Source organism: Centruroides sculpturatus, unplaced genomic scaffold, assembly GCF_000671375.1.
Source record: "Centruroides sculpturatus isolate CEXI.00-Female unplaced genomic scaffold, Cexi_2.0 scaffold461, whole genome shotgun sequence".
Classification (NCBI taxonomy): Eukaryota; Metazoa; Arthropoda; class Arachnida; order Scorpiones; family Buthidae; genus Centruroides; species Centruroides sculpturatus.
The window spans coordinates 410618-428123 of NW_019384704.1; the positions used below are offsets into that span (position 1 = coordinate 410618).

At 30.7% G+C, this 17506-nt stretch overlaps 1 protein-coding gene across 1 annotated transcript in view; it reads left to right on the top strand.

Moving 5' to 3' along the window:
* Positions 1-17053, top strand: part of LOC111627628 (multidrug resistance-associated protein 4-like) — a 30993-nt gene extending 13940 nt beyond the window's left edge. Inside the window, exons 5-9 of the mRNA XM_023371211.1 lie at positions 3085-3174; positions 8996-9159; positions 12169-12294; positions 12564-12813; positions 16982-17053. Coding sequence (XP_023226979.1) covers positions 3085-3174; positions 8996-9159; positions 12169-12294; positions 12564-12813; positions 16982-17053 — 702 coding nt within the window. The remainder of the gene's footprint in view (positions 1-3084; positions 3175-8995; positions 9160-12168; positions 12295-12563; positions 12814-16981) is intronic.
* Positions 17054-17506: the final 453 nt, after the last annotated feature.

Consider the following 17506-nt stretch of genomic DNA (forward strand, 5'->3'; position numbering starts at 1 on the left):
TAAATAATAAATTACAGGTACTTTTAAAAAGATCAGATAGAACAAAACTATCGAAAATATTTTGTATTGTATTGCCTGTATTGAAAATATAGACACTGCTACAGTAAATCTTGAATTCATACTCCCTGTCCGAGAAATTGATAAAGCAACAGGTAGTGTTAGAAAAAACAAATCAAACGCAGAAATAAATGCATTATGTAAAAATTTAGCCTACTTCGAAAGTTTTTGAAACTGGAGGATAAAGAAAAAGAAATAACTTTGTAATTTCGAGTTTGCAGAATGACGATAAAGTGGATAATTGTCTGTGCATGGTTCGAAAATTATTTAGTGATAACTTTAAGTTTATTGATGTGAATATCAAGCGAACTTATCGAATTGAAAATTTCAAACCTAATTGAAAAAGACTGGTTATTTATAAAATATTTAATTTTGAAAATAAATAAAAATATATAAAAATATTATTAAATTGAAAGGTTAAAACATATTTGTTAATGATAATTAATTTTCAAATACTAGAATTATCAGAATCAAGCTAAGATTTTATGGCAAAATATGCGCTTAAAAGAAGCTACTAATGTAAAACTGCGATATAATAAATAAATTATGAACGATAAGACGATTGCCTGTAATTTTAAAGGTGAGATTTTTCAAACAGAAAACAAACTACTTTTTTAGGAATATCGTTTGTAACGATAAATAATTAATTGAAAAGAATTATAAGTAATATAATGTTTTATACTCGGATAATAGAGATAATGCAAAATTTTTTTATAACAGCAAGTTTTAATAATAAATATTGCTTTCCTAATTTTCGGAATATAATATATACTGTTTAGTAGAAACATAGCATACTTCACCGGTAATTATTAATGGTCTCTGATAAATATAAAATTTACCTTCAAGTAGCTCATAGCTGTGAAGGACCTGCAAGACCTAGTGGTGGCTTGAATGTCGGTTTTATCTAGACATGGTTTTTTAAGTTGAAATTATATTTCAATTAGGATTCGTTTTGATTTTACAATTGGACATTGAGAAGTCAATCAATATTTAACTAACAGTGTTTTATATTTCGCCTGACAACTATTTCGATGATGATTTTAAGAACATGTTATTGCTTATAGAAAACTATCGGCTACGAGAAACGAACTTGGTTTCATGCCTAATTTTAACGCTGGAATAGGACTTTTACTGGTGACTGGAAAACTTTTTCGAGAGCCTCGAAAGATATAATTGTGAATGACAGAAAGAAAATTTTATATAAATTTTGTGAAGATAAGTCTCGTTTGTTTAAATAGCTTATTGCGAGGAGACAAAAAAATAATTATTTTTTCTATCACTCAACAAAAGGAGGCAGTGTAATTGATTTTGTGATAGTATCACAAAATACAGTATATATTTTAGTGTTGTAATTAATTTAAATGTTTTAACAGAGATTAGCTCAGATTGTTTACCAGTTTTACTAACATTTATCTAATTGGTATCATTTCGCATTTTTAACAGACAACTTTTAAGTAAACGTGCAATGTACAGTACACATATGAAATTAAATCTTAATTATCTCTTAGATCAGGTAATGTCCTATCAAATGAGTATGAAAGAACTCTTACACCTGATGATCTAGTAGAAGGTAGGGCTTAAGCAGCGATGTTTTCTTTAGACTTAATTTATGACGTTAATCCTGTACCAGGTAAAACTCATGCAACAAATAAATGTATAATAATGCGTGTCACATCTTGGGGAAAGATTTGTGGAAGTTGTTTAAAAAGGTTACAACGTCATATAAAAATGAATATTGTTTTATATAATACTATTTAAAAGACTGCAGAAGACTGTTTATGTCAAAAGAAAATATAATTTTATTTGAAACTTAAATAGAAGACTGGTGACATGTAACAACTTTAAAACGTTTTGGCAAACAATCAACTAGTTTAGAGGTAAAAGATTATAGTTGAAAAATTACTTTGGAAAGAGGGCTAAATTTTTATACTGTTAAATTATCTAAAGTTCATTTTGTTTTGAACAATGGTCAATTGTCAACAGATATATATAAAGTGCTTTTAATAAGACAAGAATGTTTCTCGGACTTTACATTGGAAAAGAAAATAAGAGCAATTAATCAATTAAGCAACATTCCATTGTTTTTTTCAACCAATAAGTTTCTGTTTAAGCAATGCGTTTAAATAAATAGGAGGACGGAAGTAGCAATAGAAATTAGAAATTTTGTAAAATATTTAATACTATACAGCGAACTATGACACACCCTGCTTTAACCGTCACATGCAGATGAAAGGGCCATCTTGTGACCCTCTCTCAAATTTTTATTTATATTATAGACAAATATGAATTTGGAAATTCGAATTTTCTTTTACTTTTATTTCCTACCGTTTGTGAATACTTTGGAGTATATTTGACAAAAATTCAGTAATTATTGTGGTTCCTACAAAAAAATATCTTATGCTGCTCGATGAATTGTTGCTCCTGTGTGAGTATTATATTATTTTGATTTGAGGAATTGCAGTTATTTGGCTTTAAATGCAATCAAGTGAGAGCAGTTTCAAGAGGAACAGTTCAAACGGAATCAGAAGGAAGAGCGACAAGGAATGCTATTAAATGTATTCCTAAAAAAAGGAGATTCTTTTTATGTTGAAGAATAAATAACAGAAAATACATAAAATATTGTAAAAAGTTCTTGAAATACATTTGCCTTAGACATACAACGAATGAGGAACAAATTTCTCAGCACAAGTACTGAGTGAAATTAATTTAATTTTATAACAATTATTTTTAACAATAAAAATTGTTTTGAGTGCTAAAAGTTGAGTTATTTTAAAAATCCAAATTTATAGAAACAAACATATCAATAAAAAATATATCAACTTCTAAATTTAATTCATTATTTAAATACATTCTTGCCTAATAAAATTCATTTTGTCAAATTGCGTGAATGAACAGGTATTAGAAAATTCACATTTATTAGTTTTTTTTTTAATTTACTAATAATTATACTCGTATTTTTTAAATGATAATTAATATCTTATATACTTTTTGGAAAATATTTATTTTATATGAAACCTTTATATGCAGGCAATTAGGTTAAGTTCTTCTTCTCTGGAAAAATCAAATGTGGGACAAATGGTAAATCTTCTAGCTAATGACGTCGGCAAATTCCAGAACGTAAGTTTAAATAATTTTCTAAACAATAATACATTTACTGCACACTCGTAAACCTGTATATTTCGTGTACGTATTATAATTCACCTATAGGAGGGCAAGGGGGTTTAGTCTTTGTCTTCTTCTGCTATAGAGGGTTCGGTTTCCTTGTCGTCCTTGCTTTTGAATTCTTTTTCGGATTTTCTTTTTCGGAAGTCGGATTTTAGCCTTGATTGTTGAGATATTTCTGTTAAAATAAATTTGTTCCAAGGATCTACTGTAACTGTTGTATCAAGTGATAATAACTTTGGTTTCTTTGAAGTAGGAGTAGAAGGTATATCTAAAGTGTGAACAATTCCATTACATGCAGGATGATAAGCGGTCGTAAGTAACCTATTTATCTGTAACAAATCATATACTTCCTTAAACATCTTTGAAACTAGATTAGGTCCTGTATTCGTTAATAATTGTGTTGGAGTAGAATGATGCAAAATTATATTTGTGACGAACGATTTAGCTATTGTATCACTAATAACATCTAATAAAGATACTGCTTTTGCATAACGACTAAAGTGATCAGCAAATACTAAAATATATTTTTTTTCCGTTTGTATTAAGTGGTAATGGTTCTACAATATCCATCGCTGTTTTTTCGAACAAACGAGTAAGTGGGGAAAATAATCTCTTGTGACCTTTAACCTCTGTGTCTATATTTAGCACAACTTTGACAACTTTGACAGTATTGTTTAATTTACTTTTTCATTTCCGGCCAGGAAAATGGTTTTTCTTTTTGAACGCATTTTCTGCTCAGCTAAGTATCCAGCTATCAGATTATCATGATAAGAATGTAGAAAATTTTTTTCTATAAGCTCTTTGGTATGATTATTTGTTACAAATTTTCTGTTTGTCATTTATTTGTTGCTTCCTGGATTAATTTGCTTTCTTCATTGATGTAAACTTCATCTAAAATTAAATTATTTACTTTCCCTGTAGTCTGTCCACCTTTTAAAGCTTGAATTATAGGGTTCCATCGTTCATCACGTTGTTGTAGGTCCTGTATTTGTGCCTTGGAAAAGATTGGCTCTACTTCTTTAACCTGTCTAATGAAAATGCAACTTAAAGCGTCGTCATTTTGATGTGAAGTTCTGGCTTTGTGTATAACTTCAAAGTCAAATTCCTGTAGGAAATTGATCCACCTTGATAATCTTGATATTGTGGATGAATCTTTATTACTAATTAACGATCGAAGTAGATGATGATCCGTGATTATAGTGAACTTTCATACAAATAAGGTTTAAAGTGTCTTACACCCCATACAGTGGCTAAACATTTCTTCTCCGTTTCAATATACTTCAATTCTGTCTTTCTCAACAATATGCTAGTGTAAGCTATTGGTTTCTTCTTTCCATTCTCTTTCTGTGATAGTACCGTGCCTAATGCTTCATTAGAAGGTTTCGAGAAGTATGGTCATTTAAGTACAGGTCCAGATGTGATGATTTCCTTTAATTTTTTGAAGCTTTGCTATTGTTCTGGAATGCATTGTTCGAAAGTGGAGTCTTCCTTTAACAGACTGGTTAAGGGCTCAGCTCTCTATGCATATGAATATACATGTTTCCTGTAATAACCTGTTAATCCTAAAAATACTCTAACATATCTTTCGTTTTCTGGTCTAAGGAAATATATTATGCATTTAATTTTTTCTGTATCGGGTTTTATACCTTTGCCTGATACGTTGTGTTCTAAAGATTTTCTTTTTTGTAGAAAGTGACATTTCTTTAATTTTAATTTGAGTTCTGCATTAGCTTATCGTTTAAATTAAAGATATAACCTTTTTAATTGACTAAAAAAGTCTTATCTGAAAGTTAACATGTCGTCCATGTAAACTAATCATGTTTTTCCTTTTAATTTGTGTAAAAAAAGACCATCGAGCGTTCAAAAATAGCAGGGCTAGATCTGAGACCCATTGGAAGCTTATTTCACTGATAGTGTCCATCAAATGTGGAAAATTTTGTTTTCTCTTTATCGCTTATACCTATAATTACCAGAACCCTGAAAGTGTATCCATGGTAAATAAATATTTCGCTTCGCCCATCAAGCTAAGTGATTCCTGCACTAAAGGAATTGGATATGGATCTACCTTTGATATTTTATTTAACCTTCCATAGTCCACCACTAATCTTAGGGAACTATCAACCTTCTTAACCAATAAAGGTGAAGAGCACCATGGTAATGTAGAGCTCTATAATATTATTCCCTACATAAGGAATTCTATATGATGTTAATATATTGATGTTGCATCTTCTGTGTTTATCTCATGTTTAACTATGTCGCAATAGCATAAATCATAATTATTTAATGCAAAAACATGTCTACATTTATATAATAAAGCTAGTAACGCCTTCTTATGATTCTTACTAAAGTCTGTCCAATCAAAAAGTTTGCTAAATTCAGCTTCTGATAATTTCATAGTTGCTCCTTTGTTTACACCATTAGGTAGAGTGCTATCTTCTACTGCATCTAAAAGTGTTCCTACTTTAGTACAGTGTTGCCGTTCCTAGTACATTTGTACTTTTCTGGTACATTTTGCCCTTTCCAGTAAATTGAAAGTACATTTAGATTTTTAGTACATTCTCAGTACATTATAATATTTTAAGTACCATTTACGGTACAATTTAATATTTCCCGCCCTAACGAAAAAAATGAGAAAAAATTAGTTTAATAAAGTCTCACTAGTGTCACTGCTTGCTAATTTAAATTATCCAATCACAACATACAAATGGTGTGTGTCTGTCAACGTCAGCAACATAGATAGTTGCACGTGTAAACGGTCTTGACTCTGGTCTTCTTTCACACGTTCAGTTGTCTGCACATTCTCGTCAGGACCTTGACAAAATTTTTAATGCCACGTGGTTCAAACAATTCAACTCTCCGTCAAACAAAAATAACGGACAAATAAGGAAATCAATGATTTTAAACTTTTGTCGTCAATAATACCAAAATATCCGTTAAGTCAGAAACAAATTATTATAGAAAATAGTTTTGAAATTGTACGAGTATAAATAATATAAATACTTTTATATTATTTTCTACCACTATAATTTAATTCTTAAATTATGAACTTCAATTTTAGTAATNAACTTCAAAGTCAAATTCCTGTAGGAAATTGATCCACCTTGATAATCTTGATATTGTGGATGAATCTTTATTACTAATTAACGATCGAAGTAGATGATGATCCGTGATTATAGTGAACTTTCATACAAATAAGGTTTAAAGTGTCTTACACCCCATACAGTGGCTAAACATTTCTTCTCCGTTTCACTATACTTCAATTCTGTCTTTCTCAACAATATGCTAGTGTAAGCTATTGGTTTCTTCTTTCCATTCTCTTTCTGTGATAGTACCGTGCCTAATGCTTCATTAGAAGGTTTCGAGAAGTATGGTCATTTAAGTACAGGTCCAGATGTGATGATTTCCTTTAATTTTTTGAAGCTTTGCTATTGTTCTGGAATGCATTGTTCGAAAGTGGAGTCTTCCTTTAACAGACTGGTTAAGGGCTCAGCTCTCTATGCATATGAATATACATGTTTCCTGTAATAACCTGTTAATCCTAAAAATACTCTAACATATCTTTCGTTTTCTGCTCTAAGGAAATATATTATGCATTTAATTTTTTCTGTATCGGGTTTTATACCTTTGCCTGATACGTTGTGTTCTAAAGATTTTCTTTTTTGTAGAAAGTGACATTTCTTTAATTTTAATTTGAGTTCTGCATTAGCTTATCGTTTAAATTAAAGATATAACCTTTTTAATTGACTAAAAAAGTCTGAACTGAAAGTTAACATGTCGTCCATGTAAACTAATCATGTTTTTCCTTTTAATTTGGGTAAAAAAAGTCCATCGAGCGTTCAAAAATAGCAGGGCTAGATCTGAGACCCATTGGAAGCTTATTTCACTGATAGTGTCTATCAAATGTGGAAAATTTTGTTTTCTCTTTATCGCTTATACCTATAATTACCAGAACCCTGAAAGTGTATCCATGGTAAATAAATATTTCGCTTCGCCCATCAAGCTAAGTGATTCCTGCACTAAAGGAATTGGATATGGATCTACCTTTGATATTTTATTTAACCTTCCATAGTCCACCACTAATCTTAGGGAACTATCAACCTTCTTAACCAATAAAGGTGAAGAGCACCATGGGAATGTAGAGCTCTATAATATTATTCCCTACATAAGGAATTCTATATGATGTTAATATACTGATGTTGCATCTTCTGTGTTTATCTCATGTTTAACTATGTCGCAATAGCATAAATCATAATTATTTAATGCAAAAACATGTCTACATTTATATAATAAAGCTAGTAACGCCTTCTTATGATTCTTACTAAAGTCTGTCCAATCAAAAAGTTTGCTAAATTCAGCTTCTGATAATTTCATAGTTGCTCCTTTGTTTACACCATTAGGTAGAGTGCTATCTTCTACTGCATCTAAAAATGTTCCTACTTTATTAACCTTTTTTATTTTTACTGTTTTAGAAGTAGTTACATAACCTAACAGGAACTTGACTCTTTTTGTTTGGGGAAACTAATACATATGTTCCTCTAATTCCTTCTAATTCTAAGGGGATTGTTCTGCTTACTCATGTCTCTCTTCTTTCTAATTCTATAATTCTTTTTAATATAACAACTATTCTATAAAAAAATTCGTTTTTGTAAGTTCATCATTTATCATTGTTTAAAAAAATTCTTCATTTGAATTGAAAAAAGTGGTTTTTTCGATTGTTTTATTTTGGCACAAATTGGTTCCAAAATGGCAGCTTTCCCTCTGGTTAACCAACTTTACAGGGGCTGCAACCTGCAATGGTGACTTTCCTGTATGACGCGCTGTCGTGCAGGAAAGATGACATTTGTATGTTAGCTTTAAAAATACCTTAAAAACATGTCAAATGCAAATAAATTTTTAAATATAAAAATATATTTTAAATTATTACAATAATAAAAATGAAAAACAGAAATAAAATACAATATAATTCATACATTTTCAGTGATTATATAACAAATATAAAAAATAATAATGCGATATAAAGATATACTTTTACACATAAATAAATAATATAAAAAGGTGAATAAAAATTAGAATCACATAATTAAAAATAAAAATATGTATTTAAATATTATTAAGAGTTAAAATAATAAAAAGGTTTCAAAAAATACTGTAACATAATGATGAAAAAACTTTTCTGATGTGAAAAACAGTAAATTTCGGTTAAAATTAAATTCGCTTCATCCCTTACTTTATGCATGTTGGAGACTGGAAGCAGTTATTTTCTCTATAGTGCAGAGACTAGTCGTGGGTAGCAGGAAAACTTGTGTTCTCTCATAGAGAGCGTCTTCTAAGTCTGCACCAATTTAATTTATTATTTTGAAAGAATGAAATAAATTTTTACGTTAAATTTAAATTTTGCTTTTTATTTAAATGTTTTTGATACTTTTCATTGCAGAGGTATTCATGCTCACTGTAGTTTTTACTCTGTAATGAAACAGTGGAAATAAACGTAAGAGAAATGAAAAAAATGGCGGATACAAAATATACACTAATATTTACCCAATTTAGAATACTAGAAGTTTTTCAAAACAGTTAAATTCGGAAAATTTGTTATTTTCATATTATGCAAGAGTTTGGTAAAGGTACTGTCAGTGCCAGAAATATCATCTTCTATTTAAAAATAAAACTAGTTATTGCATACTTAATTAATATGTTAATGATATACTTTATGATCTCCAAAATAATTATCCTAAAATTTAAGTTAATTTTAATGAAATTATTTCATTTATTACAGAAAGTTTTCTCCGTTGCATCTCTATTTACAGCGCCTTTCTTTATCATTTTTTCGATACTGATGTTATGGCAATATTATGGATGGACTATTTTAATAGGATATTTGGTAGTATTTCTCTTCGTTCCTATACAATTTGCTTTGAGTAAAATATATTCAAAATTGAGGTAATTATTACTCTAAATTTTAATGGGATATTTGGTAGTATTTCTCTTCGTTTCTATACAATTTGCTTTGAGTAAACTATATTCAAAATTGAGGTAACTACTTTTCTAAATTATATAATTATAAAGTAGCTGTAAATAAAAAAAAATCATACTTTATCTAAATCTCATTAGTTAATGAGGGTGAAATTGATGTATTTAAAATAAATAAAATGTTAATTATTAATTAATATCTATGCTATATTACCTTATATTAGAGATGGAAATATAGCTAAGGTTATGCATACTGATCTCGACTATCAGAAGAAATTTATAGGCCTTGAATTTAATGTATATGGAATGACATTGACCATGCTGAAAAATTATTAAATTCCTTGGATGTTTATTTAATTTCTGAACTTCATTTTCATATCCTTTATATATGGATGTAATTCACGATTGAACTAAGAATAGTAGCGTAGCGCAGACTCCCCCTAAAAAAAAGTGCAGCCCGAAGCGGCACTTTTTAAGGGGAGGCAAAATTACGTTTTACGGGGCGGTAAAATTTCACAATAAATAATAATAATATATTGTAAGAATTTGAACCATATTGTTTCATATTTTCGTGCAACTACGATTCGGACCGATTAAAATGAGCACGAAATAGTGTTACTATCCGGACAGTCTGGGAATCGCCTCGCAGTCCGGGGATATCGTGCGCAACCTGTCGAACTTTTTTTTTTGCTTGTACGATTTATTTATATATATACACCTTCAATATCGATCCAATAGAACTAGGTCATTGCGTTACTCTTATCCAAGTCTCCCTAGTCGCTAACTATAACTGATTTAGAACCAGCATGTACTGATTATTATTCTTCGCATTGCAAAATGACATACGCATGCGTTAGGAATTTCTGTTCGAACAAACCTCACCTGCCATCCGGATCAGCAATTTTAAAAAGTGGCAACACTAGCACGAAATTTTTCATTACTTATTCTGTGACATAATTGAATTTTAGTCTTTCAAATTGAAATACTTAAATAAGGGGGGCGAAATTTTCCTCCTTCCCGGGCGGCTGACAGCCATGCTACGCCACTGGCTAAGGACATATTTTTCTAACTTATGTAAGATTAACTCACACTAGTTTAAGAGAGAACCCACGATGCGCATCCTTTCACGTAATGACAAAGACAAAACAAAAAACGAATAAACAGAAAAGATTGTATAGAATTAGTAAGAAATGTATAAAAGATCGTATGAGAGACAACAGTTTGACCATAAGAAGTATATCTGCAACACAAATTTTTGAGATGAGTTTTTTCATTTCGATCTTTTTCAGTAGACTAAAACAAAAATTTTGACTGAACCTTTGTCATGACTTGTTGAGTTTATTGACACTTGGCAAATAATTTCATCATCCACTTTTATTCCATACAGATACGCGTTTTGGGCTTTCCTCCCTCTTCAGTCTGTTGCATAGACAGGTTGTATCTTGTGTATACAGGCACGTTCCGTACTTTCTATTCCCCTTTCCTTCCCTCCTGACTTGACGACTTTTCCCGCATGACTTGTAACTTGTAACGTCTCACTCCCACAGTGCCGGACATAGCCTCGCCTGCGACTGTATAAACATTCTATTTTAATAGATGTAGCAAGTTTTTTTTTAATTTTAATGCTTAGATTCATTGAACCAGTCAAAACAACAAGAAGAAGACAGGGTTTCGACAAATAAAAAAAAAACACAAAACCTGTGAAATACTATCTAAACATTGCGATAATATGTGTTATTAGTAATTATTTATTAAAAAATTATTTTTATTTCTTACAAGCGAATAAGCTTTCAACGTTAGTTGAAGTGGACGAAAAAGACAAGTGGTAAGAGAACGGTGAAGCATAGTCGCATCGTTTTGTTCTTTAAATTGTTAATATTATGATCAATATTCTTACGCGCTCATCTTTGTTACACTTCGAGTATCGCATTACCACTGTATTTGAAAATAGGCACGCAGAATGTTTTATTTAATAATGTTATGCGAAAATTTAGAAAGGCGTGTTTTTCGTAAGCAAGAAATAACATTAAAATCTTTAATTTTATGTTTTATAAATTATAATTACGAGGGACAATAATAGTAATAATAATGTTAATTATTCCGTAAAATAATAAAATAATGCCACAGGTAAAAAAATTAAAATAGATTCAGTAGGTTCGAACCAAAATCGACTTGTTCCAGAACGATGCCTTTTACGTGGCCGGTCCTGAATATTAAACTTCCAAATTCTTTAAGTTAAACAACTAATTTTCAGAGGCCACATTTTTGGAAATGTTTGAAAAGTGCATCCTGTTATTTGGAATAGGGACTGTTTGGTTTAAGGCTACGTGCTCACCAAGTTTCGTTCGAATCGAAGACAAGAATTACTGGCTCTATCCTTGTATGTGACAGTTAACGATACTTGTGCTTTCCAGACGCAAAACTGATATAAGATTGCAAGCACCTACATCAATCAGGAAGGAAAATTGATGACAATAAGCAATATCAAATGGCGAAAAACATTTAAAACTAGCGACACTGTAGCGATCGTTTTAAATTTTTCAGACCTACCCCTGCATGAATATTAGTTTTGACATTTGTACAATATAATTATTTTTTGTGTATGAGATACTCCTGTACAAAAGATATTTCTTTTCTATGTTCCACTCTACCCTTCAAACGAAGAATTACGATTTAAACTGTTCTATTTTCAGCAAGAACTAAATAAATTCAATAAACTAAATAAATTCATAGAAATTATAGAAATATTGATAAAGGTTTTACATATATGAAATTTAATTACGTGAGAAAATCTTTAAAATCCAAATAGTATAAAAAGGGGTTCGAGTAGCATAAACGACTCTTTTGTAATATTTAATACTTGATAAATGGAGTTCTAACTTTTAATATAAGATTATTATTAAATATAATCTATTTGTTCAGATTTTAGTTTTATACAATTTTCCAGAATATATGTTTATAAATTCAATTATATAATAGATTACAAGCAGCTATTTTGGCAGACGAAAGATTGAATTTGTTGAACGAAATGATTGCTGATATGAAATTAATTAAAATGTACACCTGGGAATTGCCATATGCTGCATTAATAGAAAAAACCAGGCTGTAAGTACAATTAAATGCAGTAAAACCTGTGTAAAACGGAATCTAAATAAAATAAATGTTTCAAAAAAATAAAAAAAATGTTTGAAAAGCACGTTTAAAAAAACACATTGTTCGAAATATAAATTTGACAAACTGGATAAAAATATTGAACAATAATCGATTCCGGTTAGCACAGATTTTAATATAATTTCTATATTCTAATGTGTTAATCTATAAATAAATATTTTCAGAGTTCTGTGATTATCATTGTTTAATTGTTTATATTTTAGGAAAGAAATGAAAACAATTCGAATGTTTTTATATGTAAGCGGAATATCACACATATTGTCGTATCCTATATCAAAATTATTTATTCTCCTGTCATTTGTCGCAATTTTATTAAATGGAGGAGAATTAAATGCCAAAATTGTGTTTGTCACAATGCTTTATTCCCTGTACGTTTTTGTCGGCATTATTGGTTTATTTTCTCAAGCAATGGGTTTTGTTGCAGAAATATTGGTTTCATTGAAGAGGATACAGGTAATAAACAGTTTCATATCTATTCTTTTGAAATTAAACTACTGCAATACTAATTTAAAAATTATTCGAGAATGACAATATTTAATTAGTAATGTTATTGTAATTGAAAATATCAAATGTTCACACCTGTCAATAACGAAAGTTGAATAACTTCGCAACATAAGCAGAAAAAGTCTAATAAATATAGAACATTTTGTGGTCAATTATATATTAATCCGAAAATGTTCCAGGCGAATATCACAAAGTTTTAGATACAAATATTTAATTTAACCTGAATAATGCCTGAAATTAAGGTTCCACTTGTAAATGTAATAGTTTTTGTTCGATTTTCACCATATAATATAAAAAACTGTATTTTGAGGATGAGTTCTAATTTCCTCACATTAACGAATGTCACATTGAGATGGCATTTTAATCGATATAAGTTTTCATGTGTAGAAGTCTTTGCTCTAATTAGTTATGGTTGGAATTGAATACTTTTAAAAATTAATAATTTGCAAAATTCGAATAAGTTTCGAAAAAACTAAATTTTCATAAATAATCTAGAAATAAAATTAATTGTATACAATGGGAGTAAGGTTACACAAAAATGTCAGCTTGCGTTGTATGCAAAAGTTTCTAACTAAGCAACACGCAATATTTAAGAAAATTAACGGAAATTATTCGAAAAATTAAGTTAAAATCTTACTCAAAAATTCTACTACACGAGTAGAATTTCTCACCTGAAGACTAACTTACTGTTTACATTTTTGTTTTTGTGGTTTTTTTTTTTTTTTTTTTTAAACTCTGTTTCTGCTTTCAGCAATAAAACAGGTCATTTTATGCTTATAGTTTGGCCAAGCCATTATATCAATGACCTGATAGGAAAGGTTATTATTCATGCTGTGTTTTAGCCTACTTCATCGATAAATATTAAATATTAATTAGGTTCGGTTCCCCAGAATGATATGCAGACATTTTAAGTACACTCTAGCAGTTCCATTAGTAAAAAAATTAGTTTTTTTAATTTTTACATTAGCTTGCTGAATGTTATTTGACCCTATGACGTTATACGGATTATATCCGAAGACTTCTACTATTCAATTTCTGAGCACAAGTTGCACTGACGAATGGCAAACGTCTTTATTTGGAAAAATATTGAAAATTAACTTTCACACTTAATATCATACTTAATCAATAGATAAATTATTTATTGATAAGATATTTGTGAGAATCCGAACAGGAAGTGCCTGTAGTATCATTAGTTGTGGTCGTTGTGTGTGTGCTGTAATCAGTGCTTGTTGCTGGATTATCCTGACAGATTACGTAATTTTCATTAATGTTAGATGTTTCTGTCTGTTGTATTTGATCAGCAACCTGTTTTACGATAAGTTCAAGTGTTGCTTGTGGGACAAGGTTGTTGTGTATAATTGTTTTTTTTTTATCAACACTCCTTTGTTCGGCGACAGTGAAGTGAGGATATTGTTGTGTCAATCTATGGAGTTGTTGTCTATTCCATCCATTGGCATGGTTTTCCAGCTTTTGTCGTCTGTTTATGCATTGTCACAGAAATACCAGGGTAGGTTGGTTCCTCTCATCTGTTGAGGGCATTGCAGTAATAATGCTTGCGCTGGCGCTGCTTTTGCCACCAGTAATCAAATAAGACTGTGGCCCATTTTCGAACGTGAGCCTCTGCCTAACGCGAACCGTGTTAACCTCGGCTGTCTGAGCCGGCATCACACTTACATCTTACCATGATAAATATCTTCAGAATATGTGGGTGTGTCACTCTTAGCTTTATTACACTCCATATACGTTACTGGCATGGGTATTTCTACCAGTTGCTCGTGCTGAAGCCTAAATTGCTCTGTGGATCAATAAAGTTACTGGAATCTCCCAGCAAAACCAGGTGGTAACTACGGGAGAGTTGTCATTATTATTATTGTTATCAATTCATCTCGATTATATTATAAGATTTACTTTGAAAGAAGGTAGGCGATGTCTCTTAGACAATAAGTGTTTCTTCTCGTACAACGGTTAGATAACATATGCAATAAAAAACATAAAACAAATAATATAATAAACTATTAATAATAATGCTATTTTTTACTATTTGTTTAGTCGTATTCGACTATCGGTCAAAGCTTTCCATGCCTTTCTATCTTGCACATTTTCCTTCAATTATAGACAATTCAGTGTTTCTTTCAATTGAGTTAAGCCACCGAATCTTTGGTCGGCCTCGCTTTGTTTTATGCTAATTATTTTCATGATGACCGCCTTCTCAATTTCTTATTATATGATTATAAAAGGACAACTTGTGTTTGATCATCTGGGAAACTATCCTTACAATACATAGTCAATACATAATAGACCAATTTATGGGAGTTATTAATTTGGCAGAAACATCGTTAAAATACTCTTCACTATTAGAGAAATTAGAAAATAGACTAGACATGCTTGCCACTAAAGAAGACATTCTAAAATTAACTACAGTAGAGCCTCGATTATCCGACTCAATTGGGGACTGGGGATGGTCAGATAATTGAAAAGTCGGATAATCGAAAAGTATGAAAAAAATTCATAATTAGTGTAGTATATTATTATATCCCATGCAATTAGTATATTAGTATATCGCTATTAACCTACTTCTCGTTGAATTTTCATCGATGTTAAGCCTAACAAAAATTTTTAAAAAATGATAATCGTTGCTATTGTATCGTTAAAAATTAGAAAATTAAGCCTCGTTTAAATACTGGCTCCCTTTCATGGTCGAATGAGTGTTGCCAGCTAAAACACGTAGAAATAATATTAAAGTAGCAAAGACATAGCCAAATAATGTAGCGCCAAGTCACTAGCGGACATTTGAAATTTGCCGACTAGGATGGTCGGTTAACCGAGGTGTCGGTTAATCGGGGGTCAGATAATCGAGGCTCTACTGTAATTCTGATAATAGTGAACATATTATCAGCACACAGAAGACTGTACTGACAAACTTAATAGATATCGAAACCAATATGACTAGTAATACTACTATTTTCCCTTCATACAGTGATATAGTTAAACCGAATAAATACTCAGGTAGTAAATTGGCTAGACAAAAATGAATTCCTCGAAAGAAGTATTATTGATTTATAATAGGACGAATGCCGGTGGCAACAGTGAAACCGTTTAGAAAATTATACAGACTAAACTTAAATCTTCTGAAATGCATATTGGGATCGAAAGGGTAAGGAAGATTGGAAAGGGAGTACTTGCAGTAGAACTCAAAGATATCAAAGATACTGATATACTAGAAAACACAATTCAGGAACAGTTCCCTGAACTGGTAACTAGAAGACCAAAAAGATGGCCATACATTATTCTATATTCAGTCCATTCTGATATCTCTAAAGAGAATCTTCCTAAATTTATTTATTAACAAAATGATGAAATTAATGAAAGATTTACAGAAAATGAATTTATAGAACAGTTCCATAATAAATTTACAACTGGTAAAAAAAGCAATTCATATAAAAATTGGGTGGTGCAGGTTTCTCTGTGCATTAGACAAATGCTTATACGGATCGGTAAACTGAATATTGAATGGTCACGCAGTAGAATTGAAGATTTTTATCCGATCTTACAATGTTATAGATGTTGTACATATAGATTGTAGATAGGATTGGATTGTACACAGGATGAACATACATGCAGTCACTGTACTGAGAATCATCATTTCAATCAATGCCCTAATCGTAAGAAAGAGCCAATTTGTTGTAATTGCTTTTCAGACAAGTCAGTAAATCATAAACATGATGCGCGTGATGGCTCTTGCCCAATGAATCAAAGAATTAAAAATGTTATTATTTCTAGAACAGACTATGGATCTGCATGATTATACAAGACTACGTATTTTGCAAATAAATTTAGGGCGGAGCATATTTGCTACCTCCTTTATCTGTAAAAATATGGTGGATTTTGATTTTATATTAATACAAGAGCCCTATTGTAGAAAAAAATCATCCTGCTTGTTTTCCAACTTGCTGCCCTATTGTAGTGAATACTAATTATTATCCATGTGCAATTACTCTGGTTCCAAACGTTGATATATCAATAATGCATCATGTCAGACATAGCAACCAGTACATTATTACAGCGGAGATAATGATTAAGAATATGAGAATTATTATGATTAATATATATTTTCCAGGTGATGCTAACACCAATTCCTTCATTGAACAATTACAACAAATCGTTGATGATTTCCAGAATACCTACTTGACACTTGCTGGTGGTGACTGGAACGCTCATTTTCCTGCATGGGTAGGTAACAAATTGGATGGACGGGGTAGTCAAATAGAGGAATTTGTAGCCCGAAATAATTTGATTATTGTGAATAATCCTCTTTCTCTCCCAACTTTCACTTCACATCGAGGTGAAAGTTGGATAGATGTCACTTTGTGCAGTTGCAATTTTTATTCTAACATTCATAATTGAAGAGTAATTGAAGAGGATAGACTGACTGAACACTCAATCATCGCCTTTAATTAAATTGCCTCACTTGAAGTTGCAACTACGATATATACCCCACGCTCCAAGTTCGACATTAACAAAGCCGACTGGATAAAAATGAAAGATTACTTTGATAATCATCTTATTGATTCTTACTCGAATAATGTTTGTGAGGTTAGAGACCAAATTGATTATAACATCGATGTGATAACTGAGGCATGTG